Source organism: Zootoca vivipara, chromosome 3 (assembly GCF_965207765.1).
Source record: "Zootoca vivipara chromosome 3, rZooViv2.hap1.1, whole genome shotgun sequence".
In the NCBI taxonomy this organism is placed as follows: Eukaryota; Metazoa; Chordata; class Lepidosauria; order Squamata; family Lacertidae; genus Zootoca; species Zootoca vivipara.
In genome coordinates this window covers 7806721-7824262 of record NC_142586.1, presented here as the reverse complement: position 1 = coordinate 7824262, position 17542 = coordinate 7806721, and the positions used below count along the sequence as shown (strand labels likewise).

The 17542-nt window shown below is 43.1% G+C and overlaps 1 protein-coding gene across 2 annotated transcripts in view; it reads right to left on the bottom strand.

The window, feature by feature from the left end:
- Window positions 1–1574: 1574 nt before the first annotated feature.
- The window catches only part of SPRED2 (sprouty related EVH1 domain containing 2), an 82210-nt gene continuing 66242 nt past the window's right edge, over window positions 1575–17542 (bottom strand). For both annotated transcript variants that reach the window (XM_035110274.3, XM_088667143.1), the window contains 4 exons: window positions 15389–15557; window positions 14454–14518; window positions 4125–4274; window positions 1575–2233 (listed from right to left, as the gene is read on the bottom strand). In XM_035110274.3, coding sequence (XP_034966165.1) covers window positions 1580–2233; window positions 4125–4274; window positions 14454–14518; window positions 15389–15557 — 1038 coding nt within the window. In that variant the 3' untranslated portion in view covers window positions 1575–1579. The remainder of the gene's footprint in view (window positions 2234–4124; window positions 4275–14453; window positions 14519–15388; window positions 15558–17542) is intronic.

The following is a 17542-nucleotide window of genomic DNA, read 5'->3' as shown; positions in this document are numbered from 1 at the left end:
TCTTGAAACTGACGCACACATATTTCTCTACAGTTAGCTTGGAGAATCAGAAAGTTGGATTAGCTCAGAAAAGTTTTACTAGGCTTCTCTGGACTGGTGATGTTTGTCAATTTCACTTTTTTTCCTTTCAGATTCCTGTAGGCCTTCTGAGGAGAACTGAATAATGATAAAAAGAAGCCATGCTCCTACCTGCATCCAGGTGATTGTCAAATGCTGTGATGATGGGATGCCTGTCGTGGTGCTGGATCCACACCCACACCTGACAGTCTCAGATGCAGGCAGTGGTGTTTCCCCCTCTGTCAAAAAAGCTTTCCCCTCACGGGAAGTGATCCCGGGAGAAGTTTCAAAACATCCTCGCCTGGTCCAAAAGGCCTCCAAGGCAGAGAGCGGCAGGCAAAGCACAAATGAAAACACTTCACACAGACCAGCACCTCCTGGCTGGGGAGGCTCCCCTGAATTCCCAGGTTGGTTTGGAAATGCTGGAAAAACACAGGCTCCCAGATCCATTCCCCAAATGCTTCTGGATTCCAGAGAGAGCAGAATTGCCACCCATCCTTAGCACACAAGACTGTAGACATGGTTAAAAATAAAATAAAAATAAAAGACAACTATGTTCCCTCTTATATGTTTCAAGGTACACCGCAAACACATGAGTGTACCTGCTAATTTAGTAACTTGTGAAATTCCCCCTTTGTTTCAAATAGAAACACTGTAGGATAGAGGAGTATTTCCACTGCGAAGAATATCAACACTAAAGCTATAATTTCCAATGTTATTTGGAGGAGAAAGACTAAGGTGATGGTGTGGGGGGAGGGGAGAAGAGAGAAGACACTTAAGGGTTTCCCTTTCACGTGTAAAATTGGTCTGAAACACAAGTTCTCAGATTCACAAATGTTATATAGGTGATACTAAGGCTCGTTTCCCACATTTTGCTTGAATACTTGGTGATCAGAGAAATCATTCAAAGCAACGGTCAAAAGAACTGATGGACTCAAAATTCTCACAATAAAGATTGTCAGCGATACTGTGTCATGGTACACATTTGTTATTAGCACAATTTCTATACACTCACTCACTCACTCAACTCTCTCTCTCTCACACACACACACACACTCACTCACTTACTGGCTGCAAGTTGAACACAATTTAAAGTGGGATTTCATTATACCTTATTTCCACATGTGTCGATAGGTTGCTAAATACAGACACAGCCGTAATTAAGTTCTGAAAGTCCACCACACTCAACCATTCAACTGAGGGGAAGGGCAGAGGGGAGGTATAAACATGTACAAGACATTCTTGCTTGATTACAGATCAATAATACAAAAGTCTTTTTATGCTGCACACCAGTCTGTTAGAACTCCGTGAGCAATCAATGCATAGCAGCCGAGTGGGAAGGGGAGAGAAAGAAAGAAAGGGGGGGGAAGGAAGAGGAGGAGGGACAAGCCCACCGGTTTCTGAGCTCTGTCCGTTTCCTTGGGCCCTGTGATGATGTACGTAAAAATTGAGAACACTCCGGACCAAGGTGCTCCTTAGCTAAAAGGGAAAACGCAAAGTACTTCACAAGCTTTGAGTGTTGTCATCCAGCTGCTTTATGTTTCCCTCCACAGCACCTGCACATGACCCCACAGTGATAGCAAGCCCGAAGGGGCAGGTAACAGCACATACAGGGGGCAAGGAAAGACAAGGCGATGAGGGCCAACCACCGGAGGCAAAACTTTTCATCACTGGTATCGCAAGAGCAAGGGTCTGTATAGTCTCCTTCTGGGTCAGACATACAGTGGTACAGCATGCTGTCCGCGCACCACATACAGCTGACTTGGCGGATGCAGTTCTTTATTCTGTCCGGAGCATCCTGGCACTGGCCCCGCCTGTTCTCCTCGTGGTTGAACATGTCCCTGCAGTAGACGCACCTCGACCTCTCCCCGTCCTCCTTTCGCCGCCGCGACTTGCACCGGGCAGGCTGAGTCTTTACCACGGCGCCCTTGATGTCCTCGCAGAGGTCGAAGTCGGAGTTGCCCACGTAAGGGTAATTGTAATCGTGCTTGGAGGCCTCGGTTTTGGCAAATCGCACATACGAGTCCCCATCGTCCGGATCAATGTACTTCTCCCGCATGGGGGTGTGGCGGTAGTCCTCGTAACCCGTGACCCAGATCTTTTCTCGTGGATTAATCCGCACAATCTCCTCGTCGTCATCCGGGAAGCTGACGTGCCGATAGGATCGTGGGATTGACTGTTGGAGAAGCGTTTCAAAAAGGACATCTCAAAAGCTGGCAACACATGACACACTCAGAAAGTTTAGGTATTAAATATATTTTCTGTTATTCTATCATCTAATCTCTCTCTCTCTCTCTCTCGAGACATACACACGTTTATCTACATAACAACACAATATAAGCAAGACAGACTTCGTTTTAAATTTTTCACTGCTCCAATCGCCAAAAGGTATTTGAAGTGGATGAGGAGCGCGTTCATTCATTTAAAATGCCAAAAACAGTGATTACAAAAATCCCATTATTCAAGTTATTATGGTACATATAGCTGGAAGTGGAGAATATCAGATCAAAAGCATTTTGCAGATATAACCCGCATGATATCCTGATATCCCAACTGTACCCAGTGAGGAACAGCAATATGACCTAGGCTACCAGCAATGACTGCAGTAGCTGGAGAATGGGCCACTGCAATTGAAATTCTTTTTAATATACAGTACCTTCATTCCATAACCTCTCCCAATCTTCTAACTGTATATTATGTCCAATATCTTTAGCCCAATGTATCATTACCGATTTTACCTCCTCATCTTTAGTATGCCATTCCAATAATAATTTATACATTTTTGACAATAATCTTGTCTTATCATTCAATACATCTATCTCAACTCTAGATCTTGTTTCAAAGCCATTTTTCTTTTTATCCTCTTTAAACACTTCATTTATCTGACGATAGTGTAACCAATCCCTCAATGATTCTTTTATTTCCTCGAACGTTTTTTTTTAAAATTTCAACTGGTTTCCTTCCTCCATCACTACATCTCTGTAGCTCACCCATTTTCCTTCCGTATTTAATTTTTTAACCGCAATCGCTTCCAATGCCAAGAGCCACCATGGAGTTTTTACGTTCTAATAGACTTTTATATCTATTCCACACCTCATAAATTGACTTTCTTATAATGTGGCTCAGGAATCCTTTATGCATTTTCCCTATGCCGTAGATCTGTGTGCCATCCAAATCTGTTATCATATCCTTGCAGATCTGTGTCAGCTGTAAGTCTCGTGTAGCCAGGCTCATGCTGACGTTTCAATTTATTTCAGAAACAGGCAAGAAGAAGAGCATTGGTTTAGCAGCTAGCTTTTACGTGCAAGCCCTCCCCCGAAATGCTAAATCACAGGGATTCATCTCTGTCTTTTTAGGCAACTGGCATATACCAACCTGACAGGAGAAGTCTTGCGCTGCTTCCTGAAGGTCAGCCAAATAGTCCTTGGAAGACCATGGCAAGCAAGGCTTCTTATCAAGAGAACCCCCCCTCCCCAGTTCCAGCTCCCACTAGAAATGCATCCACAGAGAATTACTTGAAGCATATGGACTCTGGTGTGCCCATGAGTGGCAGTGGCAAGAACACAAAAGGTGAAAACTGAAAACAGGCTCACTTGTTTTTTGTTGGGACTGGTGGACAAAGAAATTCCAAAAACTGATTTAAGATTTTTCATGTACGCCACTGTGGCTTCTAGGATTCTTATCGCCCAGAAATGGAAAACAAATGAAATTCCATCTATTACTGAGTGGCAAACGAAGGTTTTAGAATTCATGGAATTAGCCAAATTAACACACAGAGTGCGAGACTTGGACGATGTGAAGTTCCGATCTGAATGGAGTAAATTTATAGAATATGCCAAGGGTAATTACACGGGTATGAGAGCGTTAGGGGTAGTAGCATAACCTCTACAATGATACAAACTGGATGTAAATAGAAAATACGAAATAGGACTGACAGAATTTACCACTTGGTGGAAGGAAGGAAGTCAAATAGTTTGGAATATATGTAAAGTTAAATTAATGTTATTATGTTTAAGGAAAACGAATAAAAACTTATTTTCAAAAAAAGAAAAAGAAAACAGGCTCACTTGTTCTAGATGATACTGGTCAGGGTTAAACTGGTCGTGCAAATGTCCCCGGGTGCAAATTCTGTGGTGCTCACAGGATGGAGGAGGTGCCAGTGTTCGCAAAGGCTGCTCCCTCTTCTGAGAAGAATTAGAGGAGCTGTCTGTAGCATTCTGTTAGTAACATAAATGGGAACAGTGAAGGTAAGTAACACAGCTCCATTTCCATAGACCCGGGCCGAGCTACAATCCAGATTTCTCCTTAGGCACTGGGGGGCCTATCCGCCCCACCCCCGCCTCACCCCCCCCAAATCACACTGCCACCCTATAAACCTCTTTAGAAACACACATGTTTTTCATGAACAGCAACATGGTTTGAGAAATGTCGGTCTAAAATACACATATTTAATCTGCTCACAGAAATGACGTTGGGCAGTTCCTTGGGTTTTGCCTCCTCCGTTTGACACCACTTTGCTTTATGATAAAAATAACAGTGTCTTGCGGCACTTTAAAGACTTAGGAAGTTATTGAGACATGAGATTTCATGGGCTGGAGTCCATCAGATGCATGCGACGCAGCAGAGACTAACATGGTTCCTCTCCCCCCCCCCGAAACTGACAAGTCCAACACACACACACACACACACACACACACACACACACACACACACACAGCACAAAAAGGGTGGGACAAGTGCATATTTTTAACTATGTTTTAATCTAAAATACATGTAAGCTGGGGTCCAACCAACACGTGTGTGCCTCTTAAAAGTGGAATAACGTTAAAAATACACAGCCTGATTTGATTCTCTGTACTTATTCCTTATATAGCTGTGTGACAAGACATGAAGATGCCACACTGACAAAACTGAGCTGCCCGATCAACATCAGTTTATTGTCTGCTGCGGCTTATGTGCAAGTTTTTATTATTATTATCTCCAGATAGGTTCCCTCCAGGTAGATTAGCATCTTTGCCTACACCAGAGCAGAGAAATGGAACGCCGGTTGCACCCGCCTTGCTCCCTCTGACTGGTTACAATGAGCCCAGTATCTATGGAATAGTCTAAAATTATTTTAGAAATAAATTTGCTGGCTGTTATCGTCTTTCCTTTCTTCTGAAAAAGGAGAAACTGGAGATCAATAAATGTTATGACACTTTACATAAAGCAAAGAAGAATATTTTGGAAGTTTTAGTTGCATCAGCTGTTGGGTTCTATTTCAGTGGCAGATTCCAGTTAAAGTTAAGGGTAGATGATCATAACTGCAAATAAGTGACCCCATCTGACTTCTTAAAATATCGTTTCTGTCTGCTCTGAGAAGTCTCTGCCTGCAATAACCTTCCTTTCAACTCTTAAGCACAAGCTCATGAATGCGCAGCTGAAGTCGGGAGGAATTTTTAAAAGCCGTAAATAGCAAAGTATGAATGCAAAGCACGTAGATCTGCATGAAATATTTCACCACAAAATTTGCACTGAAATACTTCTATTTTAGACAAATATAATATCTCACCTGTCATCTTATTCATTCTTGCATATAAATCTGGAGGGGTGGGCGCCTGTCCCTGGAAAGTATTTTCTTTCCTCTTTCTGCATGGCTGTTCCCTTCAAAAACTTTAACCCCCCTATTTTAAATTTTATAACTAATATGCAATTTGCTCCAACAGTTTATAAAACTATGTGTTGTTGTTGCTGCTGCTGCTGCTGCTGCTTAAAGTTCTGGTCTTTTATAGTTCTGGCAATTTAATGTACAGAACTATATTTAAGAAGTCAAAACTATGACTCCATGATCCCAACCAGTTAAGAATTACTTGTCTAGAGGCTTGCTGCCTTGTTTCATCCTATTCTGCATTATCAACCTCCTATTTTGCATTATCCAGAGCAATCTCTTCTGGCACTGCTAACAGCCAAGCAAGCTAACAGCGGAAAGAGAATAACTCTGTATATGTCAATGAAACAGTTAAGCCTGTCACTTTAAGCAGCCTATGCCTGGGAAGCACCTAGGATATGAAGAATGGACATGCTCAGAGAAGAATCATCTAAATTAATGGGCGTGACTATTAACTAAGGAGCATTAATTTCAATGGGTCTACTCTGACTATACAGTGGTACCTCTACTTACGAATAACTCTACTTATGAATGTTTCTACTTACGAACGGAGCTCCATTCGCCATCTTGGATGCAGTTTAGATAGGATTTTTTCTACTTACAAATTTTTAGATAGGGTTGCTTCGACTTACGAATTTTTTCTCCCAATGCATTCCTATGGGATTTGACTTACAATTTTTTTCGACTTACAAATGTGCGTTCGGAACACATTAAATTTGTAAGTAGAGGTACCACTGTACCTTAGTTAGATACAACCCACTAATCAGGGGAGGCTGATTTTTCTTCTTCCTGCCTTCCTCTATTTTACAGCTGTTTCATTTCCCCCACTGCATGGCTTTGGCTGACTAATTGCATTTTTGTTTCAAATGCAATTAGATGGAACAGAACTTCAGTAAAAAAAACACATTAAGGAAACTGTGTACACTCCATGCATATTTCCTAAAAATTAGACTAAATCAGAGGTCAGTATCAAATCTGAATAGGTCTTGTGGAAGTAGTAGAGCAGAAATTTGGCATTTATCTGCCCTGTGGTCTTATAAGAGTTCCCCTGCCCTTCTGCCTCCATGAAGATACCTCAGAGGCTAGCTGCAAATCTCCCTTCCCTCTGAATATTCATAGGAGCCTTGCCAATGTCTTGCATTATAGGCTGCAAGGCAATTCTCTAATCCTTTTCACTTTGTTAACAGGAAGTTGTCAATCATCTTGTTGTCAGGCTGCCAGGGCTGACTTTCTCCAACCATGTTTACATGCCAAGCATGGCCTGCCCAGTGCGTCACCTTCGGGGCAGAATTCAGGAACACACAAGTATTTCTCAGGGCTCTGTTTGCCACTCTGGGAATCCAACAAGATGCACATTTTTGTTTTCAAAAAGCATGCTGTTGAATTAAGACCTCTTCTCCCCACTGCACTCACCACAATATACTGTGCAAAATTTTATTTTTATTTTTACCTCTCTTAAGAATCCAGGATCCAGTTCTCAGGAATATCCTGGAACAAACTTTATGGGTGACATATTGCGATGGACATCTGCAACCATGTAGATCTATTGGAAGTGTCAAAATCTTTTCCAAGGTTGCAGCATTACAATGCTAACCCCAGGTTCATTGTTATGGGTGCAATGGAAGCTGTATGCCGGCTCCCTCGGCCAATAACATGAGATGAGCGTCGCAACCCCAGAGTCGGTCACGACTGGACCTAATGGTCAGGGGTCCCTTTACCTTTACACTTAAAGTTAAATTGCTATATAGACCAGGACAATATATAACAAAAAGCTTAAGTTGCATAATGGGTTTAAATTACTATGGGCGGGATTCAACTCAGTCCAACTCATCAACAGCACAAGTTGGGAAGCAGGGGAGCTCCTGTTGTTCTGTCCTAGCTCCTGCCAACCTAGCAGTTCGAAAGCATACTGGCGTGAGCAGATAAATAGGTACCGCTGCAGCGGGAAGGTAAACAGTATTTCCGTGCGCTCTAGCACTCGTCATTGCGTTTCGTTGCGCCAGAAGCTGCTTAGTCCTGCTGTTCACATGACCCAGAAAGCTGTCTGTGGCAAACACTGGCTCCCTCGGCCTGAAAAGTGAGATGAGCGTCGCAACCCCAGTCGCCTTTGACTGGACTTAACCATCCAGGGGCCCTTTACCTTTACCTTATTCACTACCTGTATTTCCAAATTCCACCAAAAAAGGAACCTAAACACGTTCTTGAGGGACGTCAAAGGAAAGATCAGCCCACACAACTTTCTAATCACTGCATTCAGCAACGATGGCTCTAAAATGTTCTCTTTCTAAGGAAACCCTGATAAGGTTCTAAGGCACTCCTGGAAGACAGACCAAAAGTCACTCATCTAGGAGATGATAGCAGCTCTCTCTCTCTCTCTTTTTGCATTCAGAACTGATCTGCATAGAGCAGGAGGGAGGAACTTGTGGCCTTACAGGTGCTGTTGCTGCCCTCCAGCTCCACTCAGCAGGGCCAATGGCAGCCAGAGTCCAGCAGCACTGGGAGAGTCAAGGGTCCGTCCCCCCCGGGATACAGAGCCAGATGCTTCCCATTCCTATCATTAGCCTAACCCAGGCTTCCTCAACCTTGGCCCTCCAGATGTTTTGAGACTACAATTCCCATGATCCTTGACCACTGGGTCCTGCTAGCTAGGGATTATGGGAATTGTAGGCCATAAACATCTGGAGGACCGAGGTTGAGGAAGCCTGGCCTAACCATCCTACCTCAAGCAGATTGGACAAAAACAAACAAACATCTCCAGAAACCATTTTTAATCCTCTTTTCCACCAGATGATGTGAAGACATCATCATTATTTGAGAGTTTTTGTTTCTCATTCAGATTGTCAATCTTCATAATTTTCAGGGTTCCCCTGTCCTCCTTAATCTACATTTTCTGGCAAAACAAATGAAAATTTGTTTTACGAACTCAGCTGAGATGTTGTTTGGGAGATAAAGGGAGAGCGGGTGGGGGTAGGGGATATGTAAGCGCTGCTCTCCCTCTTGTGTGCATATTTTAATAGTTCGGCTGAAACATACTTGACACTCATCTGGGAGACCAAAGTAGGCCAAAGGTTTCATGAAGGAGGCAGCAGAAAGAGATCTGGTTTCTTCATTTCATGTTATTTATGCTGACTACGAAGAGAAAAGGATGCTTGAGTTGGTTAGCAGGATCTAAAGGTCCAGATAAATCTTTCCCATGCGCTATATATACTGCATTATGTATATGGAAAGTCACTTATAGTAAAGCTAAGACAGTCGTCAACAGGTAGGGTCAAGTATATGCCATAAAAACCTTTTGCTTCGGGCTTCACAACTCCCATGTTCTAAGTAGTCGTCAACTACCATGAGGTGTGAATTGCCATGTTGTGTTTCAGAGGCCCTCTCCTTTACTGAAGGGGTGGTATTTTTAATTGTGTGGCTTTGGGGGTTAACTGAACCCCTCTTGGGGTGACTGAGTAAGTCAAACATGCACATAAGACGACAGGCGGCAAAGTAACCCCAGCAAATGCTGTACAGATCCACCAGTTGCTACTCTCCATGCCTATGGGTGCTTGGCCCAGGATGAGCTCTGCCTCCTTTGTCTTTGCCCGTTTCCTTAGTGTCAGCAGGGACAGTCCGTACCAGTTGTTGCAAGGTCTCCCCTTTGAGGATCACTAATTGTTCATCATTTGTATTATTCTCTCTCTCTCTCTCTGTGTCATAGCTGCCAAGTTCCGGCCTGAGAAATAAGGGACTGGACCGGAAGTAGCATACCGGAAGTAGCGTGGCGGCCATTTTGGAACTGGGCGGAGCATGCTCAGAAGTGACTTTTGATGCTGCTGTGCCCAGTTCCAAAATGGCCGCCGCACCAGAAGTCGCGCTGCAGCCATTTTGGAACTGGGCAGAGCAGCATCAAAAGTCACTTCTGAGCATGCTCCGCCCAGTTCCAAAATGGCCGCCGCGCCAGAATAAACCGGGGGAAAACAAAAACAAAATCCGTTTTTTTCGGCTGGGGACAGCTGGAAAAACGGGGGTTTCCCGGGGAAAACGGGAGACTTGGCAGCTATGGTTGGGGAACACACCTCACAGATTGTGCACAGGGGCACAGCTATCAGAAATCGTAGGGAGGGAACTACTTCACATTGTGTGAAAAGTATAGAATTTGCAGCACCAAATGCAGTGGTGTCCACTAGTTTTAAATGCTTTAAAAGGATAATAGTCAAATTCGCCCAAGCAAAAACAGCAGCACTAGTCAGGATGCCCACATAAGACCCACCAGGTTCAAAGGCAACATGCCATGGAGTATCATTGGCTGAAGAGGACAGGGAGGTGATCGTCTTCCAACACCCTCTGGGTGTGGACTTCCCAAAAGCATGTCGTTGATCACTGTGAGAAACAGGATGGACACGTGTCTGCTCTAGAAGGAAGTCAACAGCTAACATAAGCAAACCAGGCTGGGAATAGCCCGCCAAAGACAAGTGTGGACGGAGCACAGGTCCACACAGAGATGCCAGCTCCACTGACCTGGTCCACATAGAATGCTACGTCATAGGCTTAAGTAACCAATGTTAAACTTTATTATCTGAACCCAACACTTGTTCACCAAGGTTTGCTGTGGCATATACCGTACTTTTCCGTCTATAAGGCGCCCCCATGTATAACACTCCCCCTATTTGGGGGGAATCAAAGTTAAGAAAATGGGGGGGAGATGGCACAGAGTTGTTGAGCTTTATTTAGTGGGGATTGCTGAAAATCACTCACCTGTGCGTGTCCCAAAATCCACCTCCCGTCTGCCGGCAGAAGCTGCCAGTCACCCGCCCAACTGCAGGAACATCAGCCAATCACACGACCAGCCAATCACACGACCAGCAACCAATAACACGAACAATAGCTGCTGACAGCCACGGCAGCAACCAATCAAAAGTCCACCCTATGCACTGCCCATATATAAGACGACCCCCATTTTTTGGCATGATTTTTTTGGAAAAAACAACAACATAGTCTTATACACGGAAAAGTACGGTAATTCTTGGTCAGAGTTAACCTTAGCATTAAGCATTAAACATTGTATGCAAAACCAGAACCTCTAGTCACAACTCAAAGCTGCAGAGCCACAAGAGAAGCACAGCTCAAAACTCAAAATAATGGTGGGGGGAGAAACTACCGTGTTTCTCCAAAAATAAGACACCGTCTTATATTTATTTTTCCTCAAAAAAACACACGGTGGTTTATTTTCAGGGGACGTCTTATTTTTTAAAAAATTAAGTATGGTACAGTTTAACCTACAAAGTTAAAATGCCTATCACTATGGCTTATTTTCGGGGTATGGCTTATTTTTGGAGTATGGCATATTTTCAGGGTATGGCTTATTTTCAGAGAACCACGGTATGCTGTGGTTTAATAGGACATGGTGTGAGTGAATGCCTGCGAGATGCTCTGGCTTTAACCAGTTTATAATAAACTATGATCAACATTAATTATGTCCAGGCCTTTGTTTTATCACAAGGCTGAAGAAGTCACTATTCTGACAGATGCAGAGCTGTGTAACAATCAGTTTTCTCAGCGGATTTTTTTTTAAAAAAGAATCCATTCACACAGCCTTCCTTGGGTCCCCAAAATATGTTGGGCTATAATTCCCAGCCACCACAAAACTATTTGCATCCCTTCAAAAAGCTACACAGGAGGTTTACAAAGACATCTTCCAGAATCTGCATCTATGCATTCAAGGACGGAATGATAATCTGCATCGTCAGCTTTTCTTTGCCTCCCCCCCCCCCGCCCGAGATTGATTTCAGGATGGTCATCTTGGGAGGGTTTCGACAAGTTTTGCTATTTATTGTCCTGCTGCAATAAAGAGACAAAGCAAATATGGTAGTTGCAGCCTCATGTCATCTCTCTCTACACCGCTGCACAGAATGAGTGGCTATGGAATATAGAGAGCGCATTACATCATGATTCAGTGGTACTTCCCAAAAGACGAACATTTATCCAAAGGGGAAAACAATCTGAGTGCAGAAAGTGGATTAATTAACTGGAAGCAAAGTGCAATTTCAGATTGCTGGCAAGCAAGATGCATTCTCAGTCGAGGCAAAAATGAACAACTGGCTTCACTCAGGTCGCCTCGAGAAAAGAGCAAGCATACAATGTGCAGAGGCTGGAGAAATAAATTTTCAAGCATATGGAAAACATTTGTGGATTGTAATGAGGCTCTGAGTTAAGGTAACATTGCATTTCATTGCAGAGATGCCTCCTAAAGGGAAACTTCATCTTTGGAAAACACAAAGAGCATAATTCAGCCACAGTAAAGATTTTTTAGCTCTCTTTGATTTCATTGAGGGGGGGGGGGAGAGAGGAGAAGGGAGAGAGTTAAGTGCATAGTAAACATTCACTGGAAATCAATAGGGCTCATATATGTGCATTGACTTTGCCATCTTCCAAATAAACAAAAAGGCTTGTTGCCCTTTCTGGGGATACTGAAGTCTCTGTTCTTGGGCTGATCCAGGGAGAGAGCAGAACGGATTATCAAGGCAGCACCATTTGTGTTTTAGAGGGGCAAAGATATACACAGCTGATGTTTTAAGCAGGACAGACCTGATACAGATGTACGAAGGCATCTTTGCTGAATACTTTGCTATTAAATAGTATGCCATTCCAGCTCAACTGCAGCAAAAAAAACAACAACAACCCACCACCTTCCATTCCTCCCTCTCCATCACAGAATCTATAAATCACTTCTGGCAGGTAGCTGGGAAGCAGCTGCTAATGATAGTTTTGCTCTGGAGGAGAGGAAGTCACCTTTTAACCCTGCCTGCTGTTGTTTGTCTTATAACTATGACAAAAGAACAGAGGAAAACAACATGCCAACTGTCACGGAGGATCTGGTCACACGCTACGGGAAGCCCATCTCAGGCCCTCAACGTTATCAAGCCTTTCAGGCTGAGGATGTTCGTCCTCTATAATCAAAAAGATTCGACTGCATGGGTCCCGGTCCTGGTTCCCCCCCCCCAAACAATCTCCACTATTTTATTCACATGCAAAAAGAAAAAAGAAAAAAGAAAAAGAAAAGAAAGTTTAGCAATACATTAGAGAGGCAGTCATGGTTTTCCATTGAAACAGAAATGTCAAAGAAGTCTGTTCTTTCAACTTTCATCTCCTTATTTTAAAAATCTGCAGATACTTCCAGCAGTCCCCTCCTCTGCTTACATTACGGCAACCAGATTTTACACTGCTCAGTAAGAACAGACTTAGGACTTGGTCACACAAGAGGTTTTTTGCACCTCCCCAGTGCACACACCTATTTTGTTCTTGCTTCAGCCGGCAAGAAGGTCTGAAACAGGGTATTGCAGAAGTGGCCCTGCTGGATCCAAAGTTTGTTGGCTCACCTGGCAGGCCCCTGGATCGGATCCCTAAACTGTGCCTGCCTGGAGGTGGCATAGTTATTGCTAGCCCTCTAGAATGCAAAGAACTGAACAGCAAGTCCCTGTTACTTAGCAAGAAAAGCAAGAAACAAAAATGGGGCTGGCATTATTATTTTCAACATGCACAATACAAGGCAGTTACAATCTAAAAATTGCCACTGGGAAAACTGAGGAAGAGGGAAGTACAGTAATGTTTTGTTGTTGCAGTTAGAGGCTTAGGGAACGATCCTTAGTCTTTTATGCCCTTGTCACTTCCAGGTTGGGTTATTGTAATAAACTGTATGTAGGGGTTTGTCCTTGAAGACAGTCCCCAAGCTTCAGTTGGCTCAGAATGCTGCAGCTAGACATCGCATTATGTCAAATTTGTTCTGGCTTCATTGGCTACCAATTTGTCCTGGGCTCATTTCAAGGCGCTGGCTTTGGCCTTGGGACGAAATGGCCCTGGGACCAGTGTCTCTCAAGAATCATCTCTTCCAGTATAAACTTGCTCAAGACCCGTGCTCTGTTTCTGAGGCCTTCCTTGTTGCCTATTCACCAACAAAATGCATGGCTCGTGAGGTCAAGAGAGAGGGACGTTCCAGCTCTGGTGCTCCCAGGAGTAATTTATCCTGCCCCACTTCTGCTCATTCTTTAAAAAAACCTTTGGAGTAGGTTTATTGTTTCTGTCAGAACTTGTGCAGGTCTATACTAATGATAAAGGTAAAGGTAAAGGGACCCCTGACCATTAGGTCCAGTCGTGACCGACTCTGGGGTTGCGCGCTCATCTCGCATTATTGGCCGAGGGAGCCGGCGTATAGCTTCCAGGTCATGTGGCCAGCATGACAAAGCCGCTTCTGGCAAACCAGAGCAGCACATGGAAACGCCGTTTACCTTCCCGCTATAGCGGTTCCTATTTATCTACTTGCATTTTGATGTGCTTTCAAACTGCTAGGTTGGCAGGAGCTGGGACCAAGCAACGGGAGCTCACCCCGTCACAGGGATTCGAACCGCCGACCTTCTGATCAGCAAGCCCTAGGCTCAGTGGTTTAGCCCACAGCGCCACCTGGGTCCTTGCTAATACTAATGATGCTGTGTGTTTATTGTTAGTCTTGTATTTTAACTTGCTCATTGATAATGTAATTTTTTGGTAACATAGTCTTGAGTATGATTTTTCACAGAAAGGTGGGAAAAGAGATGAAGTAACAGAACAAAGAAATACATGTTCACATCAAATTTTTGCCAGAGCCTCCTTGGACTCTGTGAATATCTTTCATTGTACTGATAGCAACCAGAGTCAGATACACGGCAGCCTTTAGTGGAGAGCAACAAAGCCATTCAGAGGGCATAAAGAGCAATTCCTATTGAGAGATACTTACTGTAAAGACATCATCATCTCCAACTTCAGTCTCATTGTGGATTGTTGAGGATGAAGTTGTAGATCCTGGAAAGACATTTTAAAATGTACACTGTTTCTATATGTAATTATCACAATCCACAACAAGCCTATTGACCCTGGTGCAAAACATGCACAACTAGGGATTTCGATTCGTTTTTGGCACAGTAGTGTCTTATAAGTTACATATAAAAGCTTGCCCGTGTTTCAAAAGCCAACTGGTGATGAGGGATGGTGGAAGGGATGCTCCAGAAAAAAGAAGAAAAAGGGGGAAAAACTAAACAAAGAGCCCAGCTGCATGCTTAGAACGGACATATATGCTCTCCTGGAATGTGGCCAGTATTTTTTCCCCCTGCTTGTTTTTACAGAAGCAATTAATTTTATCTGAATGTTCTTGGCAAGATCCAAAACACATCTTTGAAAATGGTAAAGGAAATTGTGTCAAAATAAGGAATCGTCATTCTATGTGGGTTAGAGAAGTAACTAAGAAAAAACTGCTTCAACAAATTTAAGTTTAGTTTAACTTGCTTAATCTGGCAGCATAAAATCCCAAACAATTCATTCAAGACAAACAAAGATTAAGGCTGAAGTCACAGAAAGCTGCTTAAGAGGTCATGTGCTAGAATCATTTGAAACTTCATTCAATCTGAGACTCTGTGAGTCAATTAATATTGTATTCATTTGTGGATTAGCTTCAAATATATAAATTCCTAGATATTACAAGAGATTGAATAACTTGAATCACATCCTCCCTAGGAAATTGAAAGCTGATACAAAAGACTAAGACTTTGATTTAAGGAGTAGCTCATTTTTGTGAAAAATGTGCGAAATTCAGCCTTCAAAGTTGTAACAACAACAACAACAACAACAAAGCCACATAGCAACAAAAAACAGAGTCCCTGGATGCTGTTTTTGTACCTTCCATGAGATCTTCAATGGCTTTTCTCACACCTCTATCAAATGCTCGTGCATCAGCGGGGCTTAGAAAAGTGAGCCCAAACTTTCTGTTGTCGACTTTCCAGTGATGAAATGTAGGGTTTGCTTTAGTGTAGACCAAGTCCTTCTTCACATAGCATTCCAACACTACCTGGGGTTTAAAACGCAAAGAAGTAAAAGGATGTTTATAAGTAAAGGTCATGGGTTTGTTAGTCTGCTTCATTACTGCCTTTCGCGTAGTGAAAAACATGTCTACTCTCTCTATGCAATTGTTTTGGTGAGAAGAAGCTCTCTTCGCAGAATAGGTGAGCAAAAATAGCTTTTTTTGCAAGTGAAAACAAAATGTTTCAAACACTTCCCGCTTGGATGACAAAGGAACACCATTACATTATACAGAGCCATAGCTGGGCTAGGGGGTGGGGGCTAGCCAGGTGTTTTGTCCCAGGTGAAGCCTCCAGAGGGGCACCATTGAGGCTCCCAGCTTGTACATGTATGCAAATGTGCATGAGGAGGGTACCAAACTGGGTCTTGGACCTTGGTGAAATAAAGCCTAGTTTTGCCGTTGCACACCTGGGTCAAACAGATTCCAAAACTTAAACAGAGCAGTGGTGCCTCACTAGACGAATTTAATTCATTCCACGGGTCTTTTCTTATAACGAAAAATTCATCTAGAGAATCCCATAGGAATGCATTGAATTTTTTTTTGCCCATAGAAACGCATTAATTGAATTTCAATGCATTCCTATGGGAAACCGCGATTCGCTAGACGAATTTTTCATAAAATGAATTCGTCTAGCGAGGCAACCTCCGCTCGAAAAATCCTTTCGTTAAGCGGAATTTTCGTTAAGCAGGGCATCCGTTAAGCGAGGCACCACTGTACCCAAATCCCTCTGCAAAATGTGCACTTTTGTCTTGCTTAGTCTAGTAGACAAATGTAACAATAAAGTACAATTCTAGTAACATTAATAAGGATACACCAATTTTGTGTACAGTATAATGAAATCAAATATATGCAGATACGCACACACACTCTAAATGCCCCACGGAAAACTAACTTGCCACACCCTGCCACTTATTCTGTCTTCTTCTGTAGTGAGCAGCTTGCCTCATTTCTTTGATTCAACGGCAAATATTTAAAGAGAAAATGTGGTGCAGTGGATAGTGAATCGCAAGTTGGATGGGGAGACTTTGGTTCAAATCTCCACTTGGCAGTGTTGCTGAGCAAGCGTCGCCTAGTGGCTCTAACCAACATCATAGGGTTGTTATGGGGATTCAATGGCAGTGCCCCTGTGTATAGGGGCTCCAAGCTTCTTGGAGATTACAAAAAAATCTGTTTTGCAAGTGTGTTGGTACTATGGGTGCACCCTGTTAAGTTTCTGCTTATGGGACATTTTGTAGTTTTAAATCTGATGTGCCTATGGAGGGAGAGCCACTGCTGTATTCTCAGTAGTCAGCCTTTTATAATAATAATAATAATAATAATAATAATAATAATAATAATAATAATACCCCGCCCTTCCCAGTCAAGACCGGGCTCAGGGCGGCTAACAACAAAAATATCAACGCAAGTATAAAAGAAACAATTCAGTTAAAATGCAGATTAATACAATGTTAAAATTCAATTGTGAAATTAAAAATCTACAAGTAAGATAAAACCATTATAAGATAAAACCTTAGGGGAGGGTAACTCTGGGGTCAGACTGCGTCAGTCCAAAGGCCAAGCGGAACAGCTCTGTCTTGCAGGCCCTACGAAAAGATGACAAATCCCGCAGGGCCCTAGTCTCCTGACAGTGGCCCAGGGTAGGTGTGTTTATCATATTTCACAGCCCAAACCCCTTCTAGGAAGTCAGCATGTACAATATAGATGGCAGTAAGAGGTCCGTGGTTATTGGCCACATTCTTAGATGTGGCCAGATAATGATATATACATACTAATAGTGAACCAGTCCTCCATAAGTAGCCATAACACCCCCATCTATGCAAAGGGGGGGGGGGTTATCACCCCTAAATTTCTGAAGAATGACAAAAAAACCCTAGACAGAGAAGGACAAAATAAGGACTGAGCACGCTCCCTGGGCATGGAGCACTGAGTGTCTGGGTGGGGGAAGAAGATGGAATGGAGTGTCATGGAGAAGA